Source organism: Macrotis lagotis, chromosome 8 (genome assembly GCF_037893015.1).
Source record: "Macrotis lagotis isolate mMagLag1 chromosome 8, bilby.v1.9.chrom.fasta, whole genome shotgun sequence".
NCBI lineage: Eukaryota > Metazoa > Chordata > Mammalia > Peramelemorphia > Peramelidae > Macrotis > Macrotis lagotis.
In genome coordinates this window covers 65,763,306-65,789,233 of record NC_133665.1, presented here as the reverse complement: position 1 = coordinate 65,789,233, position 25,928 = coordinate 65,763,306, and the positions used below count along the sequence as shown (strand labels likewise).

At 35.8% G+C, this 25,928-nt stretch overlaps 1 protein-coding gene across 1 annotated transcript in view; it reads left to right on the top strand.

Annotated features, from left to right (window-relative positions):
- Positions 1–25,928, top strand: part of LOC141496473 (phospholipid-transporting ATPase ABCA3-like) — a 223,234-nt gene that overhangs the window by 58,333 nt on the left and 138,973 nt on the right. Inside the window, exons 8-10 of the mRNA XM_074199004.1 lie at positions 1,067–1,326; positions 4,592–4,708; positions 5,293–5,413. Of these exons, the coding sequence (XP_074055105.1) occupies positions 1,067–1,326; positions 4,592–4,708; positions 5,293–5,413 (498 nt within the window). The remainder of the gene's footprint in view (positions 1–1,066; positions 1,327–4,591; positions 4,709–5,292; positions 5,414–25,928) is intronic.

Sequence of the window (25,928 nt, the reverse complement as noted above, 5' to 3'; positions counted from 1 at the left end):
TCTTGTTATCTCTTAGACTTATTGTCTCTTCCTTAAGGATATGATTTCTCTCTCATCACACTCAATTTGGATCAGTGTACAATATAGAAACAAAGACTGACAGATTGCTTTCCATGGGGTGGGGGAGGGAAGTAAGATTGGAGGGAAAATTGTAAAACTAAAATAATATCTTTAATAAAAAAAGGAAAAAGAACGTAGTAATCTGATTAAAAAGAAAAAAGAAAAAGAAAAATAACTCCATAACAAAAGGGAGGCTTAAAATAAAATGTAGTTGCTTGTCCTAAATTAACATACTTAGTTCCACTCTAGGATTGGAGAACAAAGGATAATATAGTCTTGAACTTGTTAAAAAATCAGGGATAGTCAGAAAAGGAATGATAGCCTGATACAATACTGAGGATTGAGAACATTATAAACCATGATGAAGATGCAAAATAAGTAGGAGGAATTAAATATAGGGAAAGATAGAATGATGGAAATTTTGATTGTTTATTGGAATTTCAGGGTTCATCTTGAAAGTATTTCACTTGAAAGTATTTCACTTCATCAAGACTATGATCACTTCTGTCTCTCTTTGATTCCCAAACCCAAGTACTTTTTTAGGCTTACAGTGGGACTGGGGCAGTAAATTTGGATAGTCAAATGTGAATCTCATGATAAGAGAGGTTGCTTAGTGATAGCTGCAGAGGAAGTATCTTCCAGTGGAAATGAGTTTGCAGGGTGGGATGGGAATCCATGGGAATTCAGGTTCTCTCTCAGTTCCACTGGATCAGGTAGTAGGAGAGAAGGTCTATTCAGTACTGGAAAGGATGATCAAATTTCAGCATCATCATGTTGGAACCAGTTCTCTGTGAGTGCCAGAATGTAGAACATCATTAGAAAAAGAGGTCAGAAATTAAGGGAAAATGTGTTCATCATAAGTGGGGTGAAGGTTATTGATAACCCAGCTGTGGGTGTTTTCTTCACATCATTCCTCTTATTTCTGTGAACAGACCACAGTTGAGCCATTTCAATGACCAGATGCTTTGTACCTGTCAAGATTCTCATCCTTCTTTTTCTCAATTAGGATATATCAGAGAAGGATTCTTGACAGTGCAGCATGCTGTGGACAGAGCTGTCATGAAGTACCACTCTCCAGAAGCTGCTAAGAAGTTATTTGACAAAATCATCTTAATTTTGAAGAGGTTTCCATACCCATCTTTCATTAAGGACCCTTTCCTCAGTGTTGTACAGTTCACATTGCCTCTGCTTCTTGTGTTGGCCTTTACTTTCACCGTATTGAACATCATTCGTATCATTGTGCATGAGAAAGAGAAGAAACTAAAGGTAAAACTCTTTTGCTTAAGATAAAACCATCTGAGAGACTTGAGGCAATGTGGGGCACAGAGAGATGGAACTTCTAATGGAAAATTAATATGATAGGCATGAGGTCAACCTTCTCCTCTAGCAAAGGGGCTATTCAGCTACCAGAGTAAAGATTATTCATTAAAGTTGGAAAGATGTTGGTAATATGTATGTCAGGGTTAATATTATTACAATTTACTGCTTTAAGTTTTCCTTAAACATCATCTTTATCTTGTTGATTTCTCAAGAGTCTTGTCCCTTGAGCTAAGAGCTGGCATTCTGATAAATCTCAATTATAATATAATTATATTAGCATCATTATTTATATGCATAAGAAAAGCAGTGTTTCACATAAAAGATTTCAGAAAGGAATGAATATCCATACTTCACCCATTTTATGTCATTCTTGGCTTCTAGTCTTTATGCTACAACTCTTCTTTGTTCAGACTATTCACATCACTGCACCTAGTCATAGGAGACTTGCTGATTGCACCATCTATATTGAACTAAATGTGGAAAAGTCCAAAGTTAAGCCAAAGCAAGACTTTAATTTTCAATTTTGCCCAAACCCCTAACAGCACAAATGCATAGAAACAAATAAGGTTTACAAAAGGAAGATTTCTAGCTTTGGTTTTAAAAAGTAGCCAAAGTAGCCAAAGATTGATATAGCCAAAGAATAACATATGAGGTTCTTTTTCCTCCCTTAAATCCAATATTAGTCAGATTTTAAAAAAGGAATTGCCAAATTTCTATCCCATATAGGTTTGAGTTGGCATTATTTCTAAATCTCATGAAATTCTGTCTTTTTAAAATCTGCTTCTTATTCATCTTCAGGATGACTCATATTCAGGATTTATAAAGCTCCACTAAATACATTGTACTGTACTAAATATCAAAGGAAATAAAAAGTAAAATGTAGCCATAATCATAAAGGAATTTGAGTAACTAGATGAGCTACATACATAAATGAATGTAATATAAAGTTTAAAATGAGTCCATCAGAAATGTTCTCTGAATTCACTTAAGGGAATGATCACTATTGGCTTTCAGTATGGGAGGTGGTGATAGAGAAGCCTTCATTCAGGAGATGGCATCTGAGTTTGGCCTCAGAAGATGAATGTGTCAGCTAAGAGTTTGGATCTGAAGAGTTTGTTTATAATGAAAATGTTTATAAAGAGAGAATTCTGATGGGCAAAATGTAAATGTAATGTAAAGAATGTCCTGGAGAATTGTCAGTATTTTTCTAGGTGTAAATGCTCATCATCTTTTTCTAGTAAGTTATTTGTTTTACCTTGTTTCTATATGGCAATTGGACACAATTTAGTTTTAAAATGAAGTTTCTATACCCATGGAAGAGCACTTTTATTTTACAAGGACTACTGTTAACAGCACAAGGTTAGGAGTAGGGAAACTGGAGTTTTTGTCTTGAATCTGCTACTAAATAACTCTGACCTTGAGTAATTTGCTTAGATATTTTTTACCCTAGTGATTCTGTCTAAAAGTCAGGACAATACCGTTCACTTCTCCATCCAAAGTGAGGTACCATGTTTCATCATTTATTTTCTAGAATCTTGTTTGGTCATTACCCTGATAAGGGCTCTCATTGTTTCAAAATTGTTTGCTTTTTGACAAATTGTTGTCACTGTATATAACTTGTTCTACTGGTTCACTCAGTTCACACAAATCAAATCTTCCTAGTTGCTCTGGAATCTTCCTTCACAATTTCTGATAGCATAGTCATATTCTATCACATTTTAAAATATTTTTATTGATACTGTTTGTTTCTTCCATCACCATAGTTATCTCAGGAATCTCTTCCTTCCCCTTTTCAGAAAGCCATCCCATATAACAAATAGCATTTTATGGAGGAAAAAAAAATCAGCACATCTGAGCTATTCATTGAAAAATCCCCAAAACATGTGTAGTGTTTAACAGCTATGGACTTTCCACCCCCCATTTAGGGGTGGATTGGAGGTTTCCTTTCATATCTCCTCATTGCTTGATCTTTATAATTTTGTTACATTTACTTTTGATTTTTTGGTATGTAGTTGCTTTTCCCATTTACACTATTATCATTACTATGTTTATTGTTTTCATGGCTCTGCTTATTTTACTCCTTATAATTTCATATCGATCTTTCCATGTTTCTCCATATTCATCACATTTTATAGCATAGTAATATTCCATAACAATTTTGTACCATTTTTTATTTAGCCATTCCCAAATTGATGGCCATTTGTTTTTCTTCTACTTCTTTCCTATCACAGAAAATGCAGTTATAACAATATGGAGGGTTTCTTCTTTTAAAGACAAGTATACCATGAACTATGCCCAACCTAACTAGAAACATAATTCTTGGAAAACCCAGTGCCAATAAAAGGAACATTTTATTAATCACACTTATGTGCCAGGAACTGTCCTGGGTGCTGAGGATACAAAGCCAAAAGTCAATCAGAGGAGACAATGTATATACTGAAATCTGTTTTGGACTTTCCATCTCCTAGAGACCAGCTGGTAGTCCTCTCCCTCCAAATTACTTTGTAATTATTTTATGGATACTTTGAATAAGTAAATGCACAGATGTCTATGCACATAGATGTACGCATATGTCTGTACATGTTGTCTCCCTCAATAGAATGGGGACTTCTTAAGATCTGGGCTCGTTTCACCCTTGTCATTGTTTCAGTAAATACTAATGGATTGAGTGGATCCACATTTTTAAGAATTGAATTCTAGCTGGGTTGTAGTGTCTGCACAACTTTAATTTTTTTAGTTATTATATGGTGAGTTTCTCCAGCATAAGCCTTAGATGAAAGTATGGTATAGTTAGTTTGTTTTCTATAAGTTCTAAATTTGGAGTTAGGGAAACTAAATTTAAAACCTCTCTCTTAGTACTTAGAACCTGGGGAAAATATCTTAATATCTTTATAGGCCTCAGCTTACTCCACTATAAAATGAGAGGATTGGATGAAATAAATTCTAAGGCATTTCCTATTTTTAAATCCCATGATCCTTATCTGTATTTCATTTCTTTTGCAAAAAATCAGTAGTAGTTATTTTTTTCTTTCTTGCCCCCCACATCCAAAAATATTCCCACAGGTCCTCAGAAATGACTGAATGTATGTGAGAACCAAAAAAGATCATTTGTTCAGGTTTTTTAGGGTTAGTTAGCATCTTTACTGAGGTTTTATTGATGGTTTGCTTATTAGATTGCACAATATTAAATTTCTTTTTTTTCCCCCTCTAGGAGTATATGCGAATGATGGGACTCAGCAACTGGCTACATTGGCTTACTTGGTTCCTTGTGTTTTTTATCTTCTTCTTAATTACTATCTTTTTAATCACTCTTCTCTTTTGTATCAATGTAAGTATTTGCTTATGTCCATTGTCTTGATTTTTCTATTGGGAGAGAAATTCAATATTTATTATTTTTTAAAATATTTTTAAATTAATTTAATAACATATTTTGTATATCTACTGGGCTAAAGTTAAAGAATGAATGGGGCAGCTAGGTGGCATAATGGATAAAGCACCGGCCTTGGAGTCAGGAGTACCTGGGTTCAAATCTGGTCTCAGACACTTAATAATTACCTAGCTGTGTGGCCTTGGGCAAGCCATTTAACCCCATTTGCCTTGCAAAAACCTAAAAAAAATGAATGATAATCATTTTGTAATTGCATTGTAAGTTCTAGGCCAATCTTTCATGTTTGGTTGGTTTCTTAAAAACAGTCCTTTGCAATTCATTAGAATCAGAGATAGTCTTTATTCTAATTATAGATCCAAGTGCAATTTTAATTTTCTTTTTAATTCAGTTTTAATTCTTGGATAATGGTTATTATAGTAAAATTGTCATAATTTTGAAGAATTTATTTTATTCTCCACAGCTTCCTGATTTTCTGTAACAATAGTTATATATATGATCAAAATGTTTTTATTAATGTTTCTTAGGTTAAAGATGATATGGCAGTGTTCAGCAAAAGTGACCCATCTTTGATATTTTTCTTTCTGATGTGTTATGCAGTATCTTCCATCTCCTTTGGTTTCATGATCAGCACATTCTTTGGTAAAGGTAAGTGCAGAAATCTTTTTGTTTGTCTAACCATGATTTTAGGTTTAAGTATGAAGACCCTGTGTCACTGTGCCATGTTGAAGCTTTTAACTAAGGTGTTTAACATTATCAATATTGGCAAAAATTCATTCCTATTCCTATTAGTGATATAGTTTAGTATCTTTTTCCAATTTAAACAAAATCAAAAAACTCAGATTTATTATCTTTCAACATTTCTCAAATTTGTTTGAACTCTCTTCATATTTATATTCATATTCATCCATTCAGTAAACACTTGAGTACCTACTATGTGCAGAGCATTGTATTAGACACTAAGGAAGAGTTAAAGCTTAGATAAGACTTATTTCCTCATTTCATTGAACTTGTAGATTAGTAGTAAGGCACAGATACAGATAACTAGAGTGTACAACATCAAATTTTAAGTGCTTTTAAAAGTTACATATTGGAGAATCAGTGTACTATAGCTGGCCTTTAGTTCAGCCAGATTTAGGTTCCTGTCTTGTCACATCCTGGCTATATGGCCATGGACAAGCAAATCAACTTGTCTCTTGCTGCCCCAGGCAACTTGGTAAGATCCTCAAATTGCCGGACAAGTCCTGAGCTGTACTGGTGGGAATCTCATTTTTGATATTTTTCTTTCTAATGTTTTGCAACATCTTCCATCTCCTTTGGCTTCATGGTCAGCATATTCTTTGGTAAAGGTAAGCGCAGAAATTGCTCTTTGCCAAACCAGTCAGTGAAACAAAACAAACAACTTATTAGTTACTTATCATAAATCAAATGCCAAGGAAATTTTTGATCATATCTCTCCTCATCAGGAATTTCCTATATCAGTGACAGAAAAATCTCATCAAAAATATCACAAATGCTAGATAAAGCATTTCACATCTCTTCCCAGTTGTCCATTTCATAGCAATTTTACCCTAAATCACCCAGTTTATGGCAGTAGATTCAGTATGCCCCACCCTTGCAAACATGAGCCATTGATATCCACTATCAATCAGTTTTACTACTGATAACTAATTTTATGCCAAAATATCGTACAATAGATACGTCCAAACACAATAAGAAATTTCCAATCAAAATTACATCAAATCCAATTCTACCCAATTATTTTTTGAAATATATGCTTCAGGGGGTGGCTAGGTGGTGCAGTGGATAGAGCATCAGCCCTGGAGTCAGGAGTACCTGAGTTCAATTCCGGCCTCAGACACTTAATAATTTCCTAGCTGTGTGACCTTGGGCAAGCCACTTAACTCCATTGCCTTGCCAAAACTAAAAAAATATATATATATGCTTCAGATACATCTGTGCTCTCCCTTCTAAGTGATCTTAGAAACAAAGTGCTTCTAGGTATGGACTGATTATAGTTTTATGACTCGAAACACTAAGTTGATAAAGAACTAGACTTGCTAGTCATTCAAAATGTAGTAGAGCTGTGGATGGCAGTGAGTAGGCTCTAGTTAATGGCAAAATGCAAACTGTATTGATGTAAAATCATTTTGCAAGTAGCATCCTACTCCAATCTTAGAAGAATTCTCTAAAAGATCCTCTGGTCCTACCATTGTATTCTTTGGAAAGAAAGACCTGTGAACACACAACAGCCTGGTGTGCTAAAATGTATGCTAGTTTGGGAGCCAAAGTCCTTGGTTCAAAGCCAGGTTTGGTCACTTAATGTTTAATCTTTTTTTTTGTCTGAGTTTTCCTTATTTGTGAGAATCAAGTGAGATGATAATTGTAAAGCTTTTAGTTGTACTAGTAAGTACTCCATAAATGTTGGCTATTATTGTTGTTATTTTCATCCATAATATGAGGGAGCTGGACAAGATAACTTTCAAGATTCCTTCTTGTTTTTCATCTATGTTCTTGTGATGTCCTATAGATCCCTTTATGAGCAGTTTGTTTAAAATTCCCAGAGGCCAACATCCCAATTTTTTTAGGAGTCAGAAAATCTTTCTTACTGTGATCAGAAGTAAAAATGTTCAATTGCCTTGACTTTTATGCCCCGCAAATAGCTCAGTAATTACTAATTTCAGAAAATAGTCATTTTATATACTTATGCTCATATAAATATATTTTAAATTTAAATTTCATACAAATATATTTAGACTAATTTTCCTTCCCTTTAACTTGATTTGAGTTTCAGTGTCTTCTATTTACTGTCATGGAAGTTGTCAGTAGTTATTCTTATCATAGATTGAGAAGGCTAATACGGTTCTTGGACCCATATTAAATCAAAATTTATCTATATGCTATTAAATAAAGAGAAAAACTTTTTTTTAGATTTTTCAAGGCAATGGGGTTAAGTGGCTTGCCCAAGGCCACACAGCTTGGTAATTATTAAGTGTTAAGTGTCTGAGGCCAGATTTGAACTCAGATACTCCTGACTCCAAGGTCAGTGCTCTATCCACTACGCCACCTAGCCACCCTGAGAAAAGCTTTTAAAAAATAAAATCAACTCCTGATATATAAGAATACCCACATAAACAGCATATATTTACATATATATAGTTCCAAAAAAGATATATTCTTGTCTCAATCCATACTAATAAACAAATTTTCAAAATAAGCATTAATTAAATATACATTTTTAGAACTGTTAAATCTAGAACAAATAAGATAATTTTCAAATTATTCAAATTACAGTTGATACACATTATTCATAAATACCATATTTGTTAATTCTCCTACTATCTAAAATTTATCTGTAATCCCCAAATAATACTCAACTCATTTTCTGGCAAAAATAATTTGAGTCACCTGACACCTACATTTCCAACAGAAGTCAAACAAAGTGACACTCTGCTTTCTTGTTTCAGCTCTCATACAGCAAATAAGTGTTCATTTCATAGTCAATTTAGTGATAGTTTTTAAAAAACTGTGGGTTTTGTTGATCGTTTCACTGTTTACAATGACCTCCAAGTATAGTGCTGCATTATCCAGAATGCAAGAAAACTATGGTGTGCCTTGCGAAGAATATGTATGTATTAAACATTTCATTCAGGCAGGAAAGAGTCCATTGTTAATGAATTAATAATTCAATAAATTAGAAAATGGAAGAGGAAATTCACTGGTCGATGTAAGCCTATTCTGAAAAGTGCTGAAGTAAATTGTCATTGTTTGGTATTTTATTTTTCCCCCAATTACATGTAAAAACAATTTTTAACATTTGTTTTTAAAACTTTTAGTTCCAAATTCTCTACCTTGAGAGACCTCTCCTTGAAAAGGCAAGCAATTCAGTTTAGGTTACATACATGTGTAGTCATGCAAAACATATTTCCATATTAAATCAGGTTATGAAAGAAAACATGGGTCAAAAACCTCAAAAAAAATTATACTTCAATGTGTAATCAATTCTTTATCTGAGGATAAATAGAATTTTTCATAATAAGTCCTACAGAACTGTCTTGGATCATTATATTATTAAGAATAGCCAAACATTCACAGCTAATTATCTTAAAATATTGTTATCAGTTTATACATAGTACATGTCACTTTGCATCAGCTACTCTAAGTCTTTGCAGGTTTTTCTGAGAGCATCTTGCTCATCATTTCTTATATCGCAATATTCCATCACAATCACATACCACAATTTGTTCAGCCATCCCTGATTGATGGGCATCCCTTCAATTTCTAATTTTTTACAACCAGAAAACTTCTGCTGTAAATATTTTTGTACATGTGATCCTTTTCATTTTTTTAGGTTTTTTTTTTCAATGCAAATGGAGTTAAGTGGCTTGCCCAAGGCCACACAGCTAGGTAATTATTAAGTGCCTGAGGCCGGATTTGAACTCAGGTACTCCTGACTCCAGGGCCCATGCTCTATCCACTGCATCACCTAACTGTCCCCCATTTTTGTTTTTTTTTAAGTAAATGTGTGACCAAAGGCTTATAGGAACCTAACCCTTTGTTTCCCTAGGAGCAAAGGTTCAGTGTTTGTAACATCTTTATAGAACATAACTAGAACAAATGACAAGTATTGACTATACTCATTTGCTTGAAGGGAGATAAAAATTTTAGGTGAATATCTTCATATTCAATTCAATTGATCAAACCTAAGTACTCACTCTATGCCATGTACTGTTCTATGTTCTGGAAGTCTAAATTTAAAAGAAAACAGTTCATTTTCAATAGATAAAAAATACTTTTAGGGGTAAAATACTAACAAGTTAAGGAACTAGAAAAGACCTTTTGAAAAAAGATGAATCTTGAGCTGGGCCTTAAAGTGTGGTAGAGATGCCATAAGGAGGAACCGAGGAAGGAGAGTTGTCCAGTCCTGGGGGATGGTGTGTGCAAAGGAGTGGAGAGCAAGCAATAAATCATCATCATGAGAGAAAATAGGCTTCTATGAAGTGCCTGCTGTGTATCATGACACTGCCTACACTAAGTACATTACAAACATTGCTGTATTGGCTGAGTTTGAATCTGGATTAAAATTCAGGTCTTTATGACCCCAAATAGGTCCAGTGCTGTATCAACTGCACATACCCTCTATGCTGGTTGAATCTATTTGTGAAGATTTTTTTAAGGATGCAGGAGATGAGCACATTGGAAGGCAGTAAAAAAAGAACTTGTAGAGAAGGAGAGTTTGGACTTTAAAGAAAGGGAAGATAAGGTGTGATCTACTGAAGAAGGCAAAAACAGATGGTATTTCCTGTTATCAGAGGACATGCAAAAGAGAGAGTAGTGTGTAATCAACCTGGAAATGTTGCTGAAACCAGAGCATGAAGGGTCTTTAATGTCCAACAGAATTGCTTCTCATTAAACTTAGAGGCAAAAAAGGGACTACTAAAACACTTTGGGTAGGGAAGTGATGTGGTCAGACCTGTGGCAACTATGTGGAGAATGGATTAGAGAGATGAAATGTTAGGTACAAAGAGAGCCTTTGGGAGACTTCTGTAAGGTGGAAGCTACTGTAGGAATGGAGAGAAAGGAGCAGATGTTAAAACCATGATGGTTAAGTCAATAATCTGTCCATCAGTAAGGATTTATTAAGTTCCTACTATTTGCCAGGCATTGTGCTACTCACTGGGAATACAAAGACAAAAAAAATTAAACAATCTCAACATTTATGGAACTTGTGTTCTATTGAGGAAGACAATAACTAAATTTGTAAGTGTCATTCATCACATAAGTAACATTCAGTACAAAATAAATACAATATAGTTAAATTCAAGATCATTAGGGAAGGCACAATCAATTAGGAGAGCCAGAGAGGTGCTCTGACCCAGTGATAATTGCGGGGGACAAAAATGAGAAGAGAGTGCCTCTCAATCCTGAAAGATGATCAGTGCCAAGCCACCAAGGTGAAAAGTAGAATATCATTTATGGGGAAGAGCAAGAATGGTTTGGTTGGAAGTTCCCAGTTCAAGGAACAGAGAGTTTCAGTTTGTCCAGATTGTATGGTACAGGAAGAAGAGTAATGTGTAAGAAGACTGGATCAGTATTGGAGGTCAAATAATCAGTTTTAAATGCCAAACATAAGAGTTTAAATATTGCCCTAATATCAGTAGGGGAGGGGCCATTAACATTTATTAGGTGGGAGGTTTGTCAATAAACACAATCAAGATTTAGACTCAAGGAGGATTAATTTTGTGTAGAAAATGGACTAGAATGGAAAGAGATTTGAGAAGACCAGGAAACCCAATTAGAATGCCATTGCATCAGTCTAGGTAAGAGGTGATTAAGTTCCTGAACTAAGATTATAGTTATATGAATAGCTGGAAGGGGTAGTATGAGACAAAGAGAGAAAGAAAGGGGTAGGGGAGAGAGAGGGAGAGAAAGGGAAATGGGGATCAAGGGAGGAGGAGAGGAGAAAAGGGAGTAGAAAGGTCAGGATTGTTGTGAACCTGGATAAATGGAAGAATGGTAATTCTAGCTCTCAACACAAATAGGGTAGTTCATAAAAGGACTAGGTTGGTGAGTTATTTCTGTTTGGATGTGTTAAATGGAGATGTTTCTGGGATATACAGTTTGAAATATATATATATAATGGGCACTAGTGATGTGGAGGTGGAACTCAGAAGAGAGACTTGGACTGGATATATAGATATGTGAGTCATTTTTATATAAATGATAATTAAACCTCTGAATAATAAATTCATTATTAGAGAAGAAAAGAAGAGCCAGAATAAAAGCCTAGAGTACACCAATAGTTTGGCAGCATGTCCTAGTTGAAGAGAACAGCTAAGGTGACGCAATGGACCCAGTGCTGGGCCTGGAGTCAGGAAGACTCATCTTTGTGAGTTCAGATCTGATCTGAGACATGTACTAGCTATATGTTTCCTAGACAAATCACCTAACCCTGTTTGCCTCAGCTTCCTCATCTATAAAATGAGCTGGAAAAGAAAATGGCAAATCATTTGGGTATCTTTGCCAAGAAAATCCTAAAATAGGGTCATAAAGAGTTGGACAAGACTGAAAACAACTACATTTGGATAATATCCAAGAAAAGGGTATCAGACAGATAGGAGGATTAATCAGATGAGAGTAGTATCATAAAAACCCAGTGGACAAAGGATGGTCAGTAATGTCAAATTGTATTAGAAAGATCTTGAAGGTTGTGGACTGAGAAATGACTCATATTTGTCAACTAAAAGATTGTTGGTCACTTTGAAGAGAAATATCAGAAGGTCAGAATGCAGATTTGAAGGATATTTAGAAATTAGAAGAAAAGAAATGGAGATAGTGAAAGCTGATAGCTTTTTTAAAATGGGTTTAACTGAGAATGGGAGAAGTAATAGCTTGAGATGCTATTTGGGTTTATCTGGTGGAGGTTTTTAAGGATGCAGGAGATGAGCGTGTTTGAAGGCAGTAAAGAACTTAGAGATAGGGAGAGATTAGACTTTTAAAAAAGGGAAGATAACTAAGGTGGTAATATACTGAAGAAAGCAGAAGTAGATGGTATTACCTGATTTCAGAGAAAAGGGTACAGGATGATGTCAGAGTGTTTTATTCTGTTTTCTAAGTAAAGTATCAGGCAAGATCCCCCACTGAGAGGGTGAAGTAACAGGGAGGGTTGAAATAGTGGAAGAGAAAAGAGAAGATTTGGAATTCTGTGACAGCAAGTCATGTAAAGTTTAGCTGAATAACTATAGATTCAATATTTCAAAGGGAGAAAAGAGACGAGAGCAGGATTAAAGTATGAATTAGTGAGAGGTAGGTATGGGTTAAGTTAAAGAATGGGTTAAGAAGGGATGAGACAGGAGATAGGAGATCATGATCAATTACAAAATTTCAGAAGTATGAATAATGGAATGTTGGATATTTATGAAAGATATTGAGATAAAGAATATGTATGACCATGCTATTGAGAGCTGTGCTAGAATGAAGGTGTACATCAGAGAAGTTTAATAGGTTAATAAACTGGAAAGCAAGGAGATTTTAAGACATGTGTATATATATTTTAGGAGATAGAAATGTAAACAAGTTAAAATCTTGCAAGGTAAGTTTTGGGGGTAGCGAAAACTATGAGCCAGAGACTGAACATCTTGAGAAAGGGAGAATGACCTGTATGCTGAGATCTAACTACAACCAGTATATGGATAGGATGTTCTATCCAGATAGAGTGAACCTTGAAGAAAGAGAGGCTACAGAGTGGCACTAGCAGAAATAGCAAGTGGTGAATATAGATATTAGGCTAGGGATAAGGATAGAGATATATAGTGACCAGAAGAAGTAGAAGAGATATAATATGAAGGACAGTTTATTAAAATAAAAGTTGTTACTTCCAGGTTAAGGTTCAGATTAAGTGTACTGTGTGGCAAGAATTGTGTTAAGAACTAGGGATATGGGGCAGCTAGGTGGCATAGTGGATGAAGCACTGGCCCTGGAGTCAGGAGTACCTGGGTTCAAATCCGGTCTCAGACACTTAATAATTACCTAGCTCTGTGGCCTTGGGCAAGCCACTTAACCCCGTTTGCCTTGCAAAAAAACCTAAAAAAAAAAAGAACTAGGGATATAAGGAAAGGCAACTCCACCTCTTCAAAAAATCAAACTCTCCCAAACCCAATCCCTGTTCTCTAAGAACTTCCAGTCTCATGAAGAAGACAACAGGCAACAACTATTCATGAACCAGATTTTTACAAGATGAGTTGGAGAGGATCACAGAAGGAAGGTACTGTAGTGTAGGAAAGGGTGTTGGGAAAGGCTTCTTCTAGAAGGTAAGAGTTTAAACTTGGGCCTGAAGGAAGCCAAGGAAGTCAGGAAGCCGAGATGAGCATTTCTGATATGGGAAACAGCCGATGAAAAGACCTGGAATTTGGAGATGGAGTCTCTTGTGTGAGGGACAGCAGAGACCAGTGTCACTGGTATGAAAAGTATGTGGAAGATCAGTGATTTCAGCAGAACTTGCTATATATCTACTACAGAAAGAAATATTAATTATAATTTCACATTTATATAGAAGGTACTTTTACCAGCACCTTCCAAACATAAATTTAGTGAAATAGGTAGAATCAAAGTAATACTTTATATCAGGAAACCGAGACTCATAGTTTAAGTAACTTCTCCAAAGTATTTTAATTCAGATCTCTAGATTTCACATCCAGTGATTTTTCCATAACATCATAATGTCTCTCTGGTGATCTCTCCCTGAATATTCATAAACTTGTCCATATAAGTTAGCTATTATTTTCTATATTGGGAGGGGCAGTTCATTTCAGATATGGAGTGTATTAGATGACCTTGAGATCCTTCCAATTCTTATTCTCCACCAGTGAATTTAAACTAAAAAATTAAGACATCTCTGTTGTTCTATAGGGGGGAAAAAATCACAATTTAAAATTCTTTTTTTTTTTAACCTGGAAAGTTGGACTTTAAACATCTTTGCTTTTAACAAAAAAAAAAAAAAAAAAAAAAAAAAAAAACCTCACAGACTAGACATATCCAGACCCAGGACATTTCCTGTCCATCAAGACCTGTCTTGTACATCTTCATTTATGCTAGGCCTAATATTAAATCTGAAGAGCCCCATGTAAATCTAAAAGAGGAACAGTTTTGGGGCAGCTAGGTGGTGCAGTAGATAAGAGCATGGGCCCTGGAGTCAGGAGGACCTGAGTTCAAATTAGACCTCAGACTCTTAATAATCACATAGCTGTATGATTGGGTATGTCACTTAGCCCAATTGCCTTAAATAAATAAATTTTTTTTTTAAAAAGAGGAGCAGCTTTTAAGGAATTCTTCTGATGGATTTATATTACTTTATAAACAATAATCTTTTATACTGAGAAAAACCAACTTCTCCCATGACATTTACTGGGAATAATTTTCAGTATACCATTATAGTCTAAATTCATGATTTCTGGCTACAAATATATGCAAATATATTTGTATAAGTAGACTTAGTAAGCAACACTTTTCAAAAATTTACTGTTGCATATTGTATGAAGTAGTATCAGTTAGAAATATCTCAAATTGGACAGTACTTCTCAATGTGAAAGACTGGAAGGAGGGAAGAATTAGCAAAAAACATTGATTTTGTCCTCTTGAGGTAAAACACAACATGCAAATGTGTTGTTTGTGTTTCTCAGGTGATAGCATTGATTCTCAAACCTCTACAATGGTGGAACCTCTCATTCACTTTAAACAAAATTTCAGGGGAATCCTTGAAGTAAAATTGTTTCTAAACTGCTCCAGATGATATAAAATAAGGTGTAATTTTTATTAAATTCTTGTTTTGTATAATATTCAAATATGAAATCAACATAATGAGGTAATTGTACTTATATGTTGCCCCTAAGTTTTATAATTGGAAATAATATTAGATGCAATAACTGATTTTTTAGGTTGGTTTAGAACAGTTTTGATTTTCCACTTTTCAGATTTTTTTTGTGGGATTAGTTTACTTCAAATTTTGGTATTCTGTTTTTGAGATTTGAAACTCAAATTAGATGAATGAATTTCTGTTGCATCTTCATTATTTAATCAAAAACATTTTTGTATTTTTGTCTCTGGAAACTTTGTGATTTTTTGTCAATTATCCAAAATAAAGATTAGTCCAAAGAATATCTATATATCTATTTCTCTATTGTCAAAATTGTCTATAGTTAAAATAAAATGACAGAATAGGTTAGACATGAAGTTTTATTCTCTAGAATTTACCACAAAACCTGGAAGCCATCTAGCCAAGGTGGCCACGCCACATTGAACAGAAAGGGAGAGGGAGTATTTATACATTAAAAAGAACAAGGGGAAATCATTAAGATTTCTGGAGGCCACTAAACCTGATTACATGTTTGTTCACAAATATGTTATTCTTATATTGGAGAGAAAAGATGACTATCTCATACCTAATTTAACATATGTTTTTTAGTTTTTTGCAAGGCAAATGGGGTTAAGTGGTTTGCCCAAGGCCACACAGCTAGGTAATTATTAAGTGTCTGAGACCGGATTTGAACCCAGGTACTCCTGACTCCAGGGCTGGTGTTTTATCCACTGCGCCACCTAACCACCCTACCTGACTTAATATTTAACAAATACCAGAAACCTATGTGGTTCTCTCAAAGACATCAAGCCAGGTTTCCCAAATTCTAATCATCTCTCTTCCTGTGATTGTTAGAACAATTAACAGGAGAGATAGAAATTCCAAACTAACAATCCTTAATTATAGATTGAGAATTTAGATTTTGGCCAATAGTGTAGACTGTAAAAATTATTGCCTTTGACACTATCTATCTTACCTACCCATCTATCTACTTATCTGTCTGTCTATCTGTCTACTTCTTTGTCTGTATCTATAAATAGATATCTATATAAAACACAATTATAAGATAAAAGTTTTAAATATAAATACATAAACAATGATTATTTTATATATATTCTTCTGAGGCAAACTGCCAATCAACTGACTATACATTATTGGGCATATTCATTAATTCTAGACTAGTTTCAAGAGCAATTTTGACCAATTTTTATATTTTTCAGTACATACATTTTACACATCTATCACAGCATGGTGGATGGAGTCAATTGCCCCTATAATTTTTTCCTTTGTAGAGGCTCTTCCTGAAATTACAGGTTTCCATGAAGCACAGTTTAAAAAGTGCTATTAGCTCAAATAACTAAATATTCCCTTCTCATTCCTGTACTATTTTCTTCATGACCAATGTTGTGCAGGTAGATGGTCCTGTGGATAGAATATCAGGCCTGAAAAGACTTCATATTTGGTTCATATTTGGTCTTAGAAATTTCTTACCTGTATGACCCTGAGTAAATCTTTTAACCCTGTTTGCCTCAGTTTCCTCACCTGTGAAATGAACTAGAAAAGAAAATAGTAAATCACGCTTAATATTTTTGCCAAAAAAACCGCAAATGAAGCACGAACATTTGGACACAATGAAATGACTGAACAAATACAACAAAATACAAATGTTAACTTCAGCACAGAAACTTGGAATTATTTCCCTAACAGAGGCTAGGGCTTGAAGTGTTTGGTTAAAGAATTGTATCTACTCTTTCTTTCTGGTCTCTTCACAAGGATGGAGGTTCAGCAAAAATTCCTCCATTTAAGTTTTTCTGGGGAATATAGTTTTTCACCATCATTGACCTCTACTGAGTGGGGAAAGGGAATGATGAGAGAATAAGAGGTGTTTTAACTTGTGGGGGAAGAACAAATATAAAATTATATTAAATATAAAATTATAAAATTCTAAGGGAAGTGACTCTTACTCCAAGTGTTTTTTTCCTGTACAACCTTCATTCTTCTCTAGTATTTTGGAGAATTGTAACACTGCTTGTCAATATCTCTTACCCAGCCAGAGAACTATTCCAGTGATTTAAAGAGAATTTAAAGAGAATTCTCTTTTGCTTTCTCTGAGTTGTCATAAAGAATTTTTTTTCTTGAGTAAACAAAAAATGATATTTCAAAGAAACAAGTTTAGAGAACAATTAGCCAATATTAAAAAAAAACAAGAATACTATTTAAAAGAAACAAGAAATGGGAAGTAGGTTTAGAGAATTAGGAGATTATGGTCAGAGATTCTTTTCTGATTCATGGAAGAAAAGGACCAGCTCCCAGCTTTACCTTTTCGGTCTTGCTAGTCTTTTCTTAGCAATTCTTTGGCTATTGCACCGTGAAGCAAATGACTGACTCACTTCCTCAACTGACTCTTTCCCTCAACTTTCCCTCAGCTCTTTCCCTAATCATGTCCTGTCTTTTATTCTCTCTTCCTCTTTAGGCATAGCAATACCAAAATTCACTATCTTGTTGCTTCTCCAAACTTGTTGTAGTAGCTGATGAACTTTTTGTGCAACCTGTGAGTAAACTGTTCACCTATTATCTCCAATTAGATTTTGCCTCCCTTCCTCTTCAGAAAATAGTCACAACATGCTGTGTCCCTTGGGTGTAAATACAGTGATGATTTCTATCCTGTGCTGCAGGCATTCATCATGTGTTCTCTTGGTTAAAATCTATTTGGATAAGAGTTTTATTCTTCTTCAGAGTTACAAATTTTTCACTCCTTCAAAATTAACTATAGTACACTTGACATCTGTAATCATCCATCATATCATCAAAATAAAATCAGCATTTAATAGACCAAAATTAGACATAATTAATTCAGCAATTCAGAAAATCAACTCAGGGAGCCATTCACAGCAAAGATAAATCTACAGTACATGACGTAGACCTATTTCAGTGTAAAACATCACTTGCTAGACCACTAGAGTTACTTTAGGTCTAAGTTACATCAGGATGTATTATATACCCATGTCAGAATAGTATATGCATTTCTAAAGAAGACAAGCAAATGTACCTAACAGGCAGAAATATTGTCCAGATTAACAAAATATCTAAAACCATAATTTGTATACCAATAAGCAATGAAATTAAGCACAATTAATTCACTAATGTGGACTCTACATGAGACTAGTACATAAGCAATGAACAAAAAAGTAATAAAACAGAAGCATACCCAAATACATGCATTCCTTAACATATGCATTAATGATTATATGCATTACATGCTAAGCATACATTACATGAATAAACATTGTCTTACTACATGCATAACCATTTCTTTCTTTTTTTAAGTAAATTAGTTAGACATTTTAAATTAGTTTGATCATTGGTTAAATAGTGCTAGTTCTCCTGAGACTTGACCTATTCAGTGAGTTCATGATTCAGCTTTATCACAAGTTCTTTAGCTATGTGATCTTGGATAAGCCACTTAACCATTCTGCATGTCTATTTTCTTATGTGAAAAAATGAGGGGGTTTTACTATAGGGTTTCTAGAATACCTTCCACTCTAAATCTATGATCATATAATATTCATACTTAAAAGGTTGGAGAGTAAAACTGGATCAATAAATGTTACTGAGAGGAAATCATAAAAAAATTAGGATCAGGAGAATACAGTATTGCTGTCAGAGCAGCTGGGGTGGAGGAATCTAAGAAAGACAACTAAGGTTCATTTTTGGGTGATGAAATTACCAGGCTTTCTAACTCAAAGAAGTAAGAAGTCTTAGACTTTAATTCACAGGTTGCACAAAAAGTTCACAAAGTTACTACAAAAATTTTACAAGCCTCTTTGGAGAAGCAGCAAGTTAGTGAATTTTGGTATTGCTATCTAAAGAGAAAGAGAGAATAAAGGACAGGACATGATAGCAGAAGTTGAGGGAAAGAAGGACTAAAATGAAGGCAGGAAACCACTGATCTCTAATGAGGGACTCCATGTGGGGAATCATGTTTTGATTCTTTAACAAAGCAAAGAAGGTGATTTTCTAAGACGGGTAAGATTAGGCAAAAAGAGACAGTTACAAGTCAGGCTAGGTTCTTTAACAAGGTAAAGTAAATTTTTAAAGAAGATAGTAAGTTTAAGCAAAGAAAAGACAACTAGGGAAAAGTAGCAAAGATAGTTAAGAAAGGGGAAAAGGAAGAGGAAAGGAAGCAGCCATGAGATGGTAACTGGGCTTAGATCAAGGTGGATCCAGCAGCATGGAGCTGGGACAACATGGATCCAGCATGAAAAAAGGAAGGGAAAAGGAAATCTGACAACCTGCTATTCAGCAGAGTCATGTAGGTGACAAAGGTGGGAGGAGCAGAGTTTGAGGAGTGGAGTGGCTAATACCTGAAGTAAGATAGTACCCCTGTGCATGCTCCAGGGGAGGACTTAGAAAACACTTGGTGTGAGTACCCGAGGGCAAGCACATGGCCCCCTCTTGCTAAGGTCAGGGTGGTTTTAGAATTCAAAACACAGGGGCGCTTGAGGCCGAGCTTACTAATTAATGGGGTTTACAGTAGCCAATACAGTCAAGAAAACCAACAGTATAGAGAAAATTACAAGATGTGTTTCCAATACAAAAAGATAACAATCTATCTCTGTGTCCAGAGTTTACCCCCTTCAAACAATTTGGGTCCAGATTCATCTGGAAATTGGGATGGAGATCTGTCTTCTGTTACTTATTCAGAGTTAGAAAGGGGAATCTGCTGGCCCTGTCTTCTTAAGGTCCATTCAAAAGGGTACATATTGAGTCAGAGTTCCTTTGAGACAGCAGCAGCTGCTGAATTTGGGACCACCCTTGGAGTGGCTCTGTTTGTAGTTTAGAGGAAATGAACCTCAGAAAAAGATTAAGCAAAAGAACCCAAAGAGGACCAATTAACAGGAGCAAACAGAGACTGCTAAGGAGAAAAGCCAGAAACTCTAGAAAGGGGTATCTGGGGAACAATGGCAATGCAGAAAAAGATGGAGAATAGAAGTCATACTCCATGATCCCAATAAAGATTGGGTCATTTGGTAATTGAACTAGTGAATAAAATCTATCCAATCCAATTTCTTCCAGCTCCAGTTAGTTGGAGAGATAATGGTTCTCAACACAAATTTTTTTTGAGAAATAATTCCTCCCATGTTAGAAAAAGAAATTTAGAATTTAGAACCTCTCAGACCGGAGAATCCACAACCAATATATACAGAAAATTAAATTCTTTATACTTAGTGTTATTCAATTTAAAGCCAGTTTATACTTGGAGGGTGAGTTCCTATTAATAACTAATATCTAGAATATGACTCTTTTACAAAAATGTTCTCATTAAAAGTCACCAAATCAACTTGAGTTGCAGCTAAAAGCTTAGGGTCAATCATTTCAGAAAAGTACATGTCCATTAAGTTATTTGCAATAAAACAGTTCTAACCTTTTGTCAGTGTTTACAAGGAATCAAAATTTGGTTGGTTCTTATCCTTCATTATTGAAGAAGACCAAAATGACATCACTATGTTTGAGACAAATTACAGTGTGTCCAACTGTGACTGATTAGATCAATATGAGCTCGGAATGCTCTACTACAGGTTGGGCGCAAATAGTCCATGTCAATCCCTGGGGTGGGTTATCTAAACTTAAGGATGTCATGTTTACTTTGAACTGCTTCAACTCTGCCTTCCTCAGAGAATACAACACTCTCTCTAATGAGGGCACACCATGCTGGGTGGTCCTGTGTCAGTGTCTCTCATGCTGTACAATCAAAGTTCTTCAATGAGACCTTCAGGGTGTCTGAATATTCCTTCTTCTGACCCCTTGTGAGTGCATGCCCTATGTGAATTCTCCATAAAAATAGTTTTTTTGGCAAGTATATATCTGGCATTCTAACAATGTTCAGTTCATCATAGTTGCACACTCTGAAGTAATGCTGGAATGCTTGGCAGATTAGCTTGAGAAAGGACCAGTATCTGGTATCATCTGCTAGGTGATCTTCAGAATCTTCCTAAGACAATTTAAATGGAAGTGATTCAGTTTCCTGACATGGTGCTGTTAGGCTGTCCAGGTTTCACAGGCATATAGCAATGAGGTCAACACAACAATTCTGTAGACCTTCAGTTTGGTAGGCAGTCTAATACCTCTACTCTCCCACACTTTCTTTTGGAGCCTCCCAAATACTGAGCTAGCTCTTGCAATACAAGTGTCTACCTCATTGTCAATGTGTTCCTCCTGAAAAGGATACTGCCAAGGTAAGTGAACTTGTCCACAGTACTCAAAGTTATATTTGCTGTAATCGGTGGTTCGACATATGGATGGTGTTGTGCTAGCTGATGGAGCACCTGTGTTTTCTTAGTGTTAATTGTTAGACCAAAATTAGCACAAGCAGCAGAGAATCAATCCATACTTTGTTGCATCTCTGCTTCAGAGACTGCATTGAGTGCACAATCATCTACAAACAGAGGATCATACACCAACATTCCCTCCATTTTGGTCTTGGCTTGTAGCCTTTTCAAGTTGAAGAATTTGCCATCAGTGAAATAACTGACCTTGACATCATGTTCATCTTCAGTGAAGGCATGTGATAACAAGGCTGAAAACATCATGCTAAAAAATATGGGAGCATATCCTTGTTCACTCCATTGGTGACTGGGAAATCTCAAGAGCATCATTCACTATCCAGAACCCAGGCAGGCATGCGGTCATAGAACTGATGTACAATACTGGTGAACTTCTCTGGGCAACCAAATTTTGACATAATTTTCCATAAGCCCTCATGACTGACAGTATCAAAGTCCTTGGTCATATCTACAAATGTTGTATACAGACTTCTGTTCTGTACATGGCATTTTTCCTGGAATTGTCAAGCAGCATACACCATATCAACTATTCCTTTACCCTTTCTGAAGCCATACTGGATCTCAAGAAGGTACCCATCTTCCAGGTGAAAGATCAGCCTATTAGGAACGACTCTGGCAAGAATCTTAACAGCAATGACAAAGATAAATAGCCCTGTGGTTGTCACAGGACAATCTATTCCTTTTACCTTTATAGAGATAGACAGTGGAGGCACCCTAGAATTCTTGGAGGATAACTTTATTCATTCCATATAACCTGAAAAATTTCAGTCAGTTTTTGGATGAGCAATGTACCCTAAAACTAGCTGAAAAATGGATTTCTCTTGAAAAATAGTTTTTCAAAATAAATAACAGGTCTTCCCCTCTAATATTCTTAGTGGACTAACATTCTTTTTCTTAAACAAAACTTGAAGTACTTATGTTAGAAAATTATATCCTGATGTCAGGATCTTTATCATGTGCTCAAAAATCCCCTTAGCAGTTTGAAAAGTTGATTAATAATGTCAAATGATGCATAAAGGTCAAGGATATTATGACTTATAAAAAGCTATTGGATTGATGAAGTGATCCAAAGATAGTTCTCAGAAGAATTGTGAAATATTTAAAACCACATAAGAGAGTGCACCACACATTAATAAGATAATGCCAATCGAAACCATTCTAAAGTTTTGAGGGTTGTAGAATGATAGACACACTAATATATCATTATTGGGTGAAACTGGGAAATGGAAAGCAGTTTGGAAATATGCAAATAAAGAGACTAAAACCTATTCCCCTTGAAACAGAGATTCCAATACTAGTCATACCTCAAAAAAAATCAACAACAAGACCCCATATTCTCCAAGATATTTATAGTAGCACCTTTTGTGATAGCTAAGAAATGGAAATAATGTAGATACCCATTAATTGGGGAATGGCTAAACAAATTGTTATACATGAATACAATAGAATGCTAATGTAAGAAATATGTGTGAACATATAGAAGTATGGAAGGATCTATATCAACTGATACAGAGGGAAGGAAGTAGAGCCAAGAAAAGAAAACATTGTAAATGGAAAGAGTAACTCATGCCAAAAAGTCAAAAGTAAATATAACAAAATTATAAATATCAAGCAGGATCTTGAAGAAATATGAAATAGGATACCCAAACACCCCTTTTAGAGGTAAAAGGTCCACATTGCACATATTTTCATACCATTTCCATGTCTGGGGTTGATGGGGTTTTTTACCTCTCTAAAAATACTATTCACTCTATGGAATGACTCTCCCAAAAGAGGAGAATAATTATGATGATGTATGAAAATAGGAAAATATCAATAAAAAAATTTTAGGGGTGGAGCCAAGATGGTGGCATGAAGGGCAGGATTTCTCAGAAACTCACTTCCAAAATCCTCCAAAAACCTTAAATTATGACTCTAACAAAATTTTAGAGAGGCAGAACCCACAGAAAGACCCAGTGAAACAATTTTCCAACCCACAATAATTTGGAAGATCAGTCAAAAGGCTCTGTTCACTAGGATCAGAAAGCAACCAAAATCATGCTGAGTCTGAGTGAAAAAGCTCCAGCCTTCCAGGAAAAGCCTGCAGGGCACCTGGGTCCCTGAGGTACCAGAACTTGGCAGCAGAAGTGGTTTCCAGGCTTCCCAACCCAGAGATCACCAAGGACAACTTGGAAGATCAGCAGGAAAACTCTGCCAGAGTGAGCATGGAGCCTAGGCCAGCACAGCTCCAGTTGGAGAAATGAAAGCAGATCTGCAGAGCCACCCAGCAGGGAGCTGCCTAGAAACTGCTTCCAGAGTGCCCAACTCTTGGAAGGTAAGGGGGGTGGGGACTGTCAAGGTCTCTCCACTATCCCTAGAGCAGGACTCTTGTGCTTTGTCCATATTCAGACCCTGGTCACTGTTGGGGCCCCCTGTTGCCATAGCAGAACAGGGTCCCTATTCACAGCTCCAGGGCAAAGGGGAGTGCTTGTAGTCATCCACAGAATAGAGCACAGGCCAGGAGAGTAGTCAGAGCCTCTCATAAGACATTGAAGGAACTGAGGTCCTTGCAAGAGTGTCCCAGTTAAAAACCAGGGCATAGGCTGGGGAAATGAGTAAACAGGAAAAGAAAACCTGACCATAGATAATTTCTTTGGGCCCATGGAGGATCAAAACACCCAGAAGATGACAAAGTCAAGGCCCCTGTATCTAAAACCTCCAAGAAAAACAGGAATTGGTCTCAGTCTATGGAAGAACTCAAAAAAGATTTTGAAAAGAGGAACAATTGAGAAGAGAAATGAGAATGATGCAGGAAAATCATGAAAACCAAGTCAGCAACTTGGTAAAGGAGATACCAAAAAAAATAGCATGTTAAAAACCAGTTTAGGTCAAATAAAAAAGGAGTCCAAAAGATTAATGAGGAGAATAATGCTTTAAAAAGCAGAATTGGCCAGATGGAAAAGGACATAAGAAAGCTCTCTGAAGAAAACAACTTCAAATGTAGAATAGAGCTAAGGAAAGTTAATGACTTTGTGAAGAATCAAGACACATTTAAAAAACAACAAAAAGAATGGAAAACCAGAAGAAAATATGCAATATCTTATTGGAAATACAACTGACCTTGAAAACAGATCCAGAAAAGACAATTTAAAAATCATTGGGCTTCATGAAAGTCATGATTGACTTCATTATTAAAGAATTTCTATAGGAAAATTGCCCTGATATCCTAGATGCGGAGGGTAAAACCGGAAATTGAGGGAATCCACCAATCATTTTCTGAAAGAGATACCCAAAAAATAATTTCCCAGGATATTATAACCAAATTCTAGAACTCCCAAGTCAAAGAGAAAATATTACAAGCTGCCAGAAACAATTCAAATATCATTGTGCTACAGCCAGAATTATATAGGATTTAGCAACATCTACATTAAGGGTTCATAGGGTTTGGAATATGATATGCCAAAAAGTCAAAAGAGCTTGGATTACAACTGAGAATCAATTATCCAGAAAAACTGAACATCCTCTTCCAGGGGAAAAAGATGGACATTGAATGAAATAAGGGAATTTCAAACATTTCTGTTGAAATGGCTAGAGCTGAACAGAAAGTCTGATCTCCAAGTACAGGCTCAGGTGAAGCATAGAGAGGGTGGATGGGAAGGGAAAATCATGAGGGATGTAATGATGTTGAACTATTTGTATTTCTGCATGGGAAGATGATACTGCTAACTCAAATGAACCATCTCAATAGAGCAGTTAGAAGGAGCATGTATAAACAAGGCACAGGAGAGAGCTGAATATGAAGGTATAAAGATGGAGTCAATGGGTGAAAAAGAAATATACTGAGAAAAGGAAAGGAAAGTTTGAATGGGCTAAGATATTTCATGTAAAATAGTCAAGAAATGCAATGGAATGTAAGGGGGGTGGAAGATGAGGGGGAATGAGTGTGCCTTCATTCCCATTGGAAATGGTTCAGAGAGGAAACAATATACACACTTAATAGGGTATAGAAATCTATCTTACCCTAGAGGAAAAAGGAGAGGAAGGGGATGGGAGAAGGGGGGAGGGGAGTAAGGGTATAGATGATAGAGGAAAGGGAAGATTGTGGGAGAAGGAAGATCAGGTTGATTCATTTTTGCTAGGTGGCATGGTTGAGTGGTCTGCCCAGGACCACACAGCTGGGTGGTTGTTGGTGTCTGGGGCAGGATTTGGGCTTGTGCCCTCCTGGCTGCAGGACTGGTACTGTATCCCCTATGCCACTTAGCTGCTCCACAACTGAGGGACAAAGTGAAAGGAGAGAGAGAAAATAGAATAAATAGGAGTAGAAGGAATGGATGGAGGGAAATATAATTAGCAATAGCAACTATTGGAAAAAAATATTGAAGCAACTTCTCTGATGGATTTGTGATAAAGAATGTGATCCGTCCCAGAGACAGAGCTGATGGTATCTGTACATAGACTGAAGTACATTTTTTTCTTTTTCTCTCCCTTT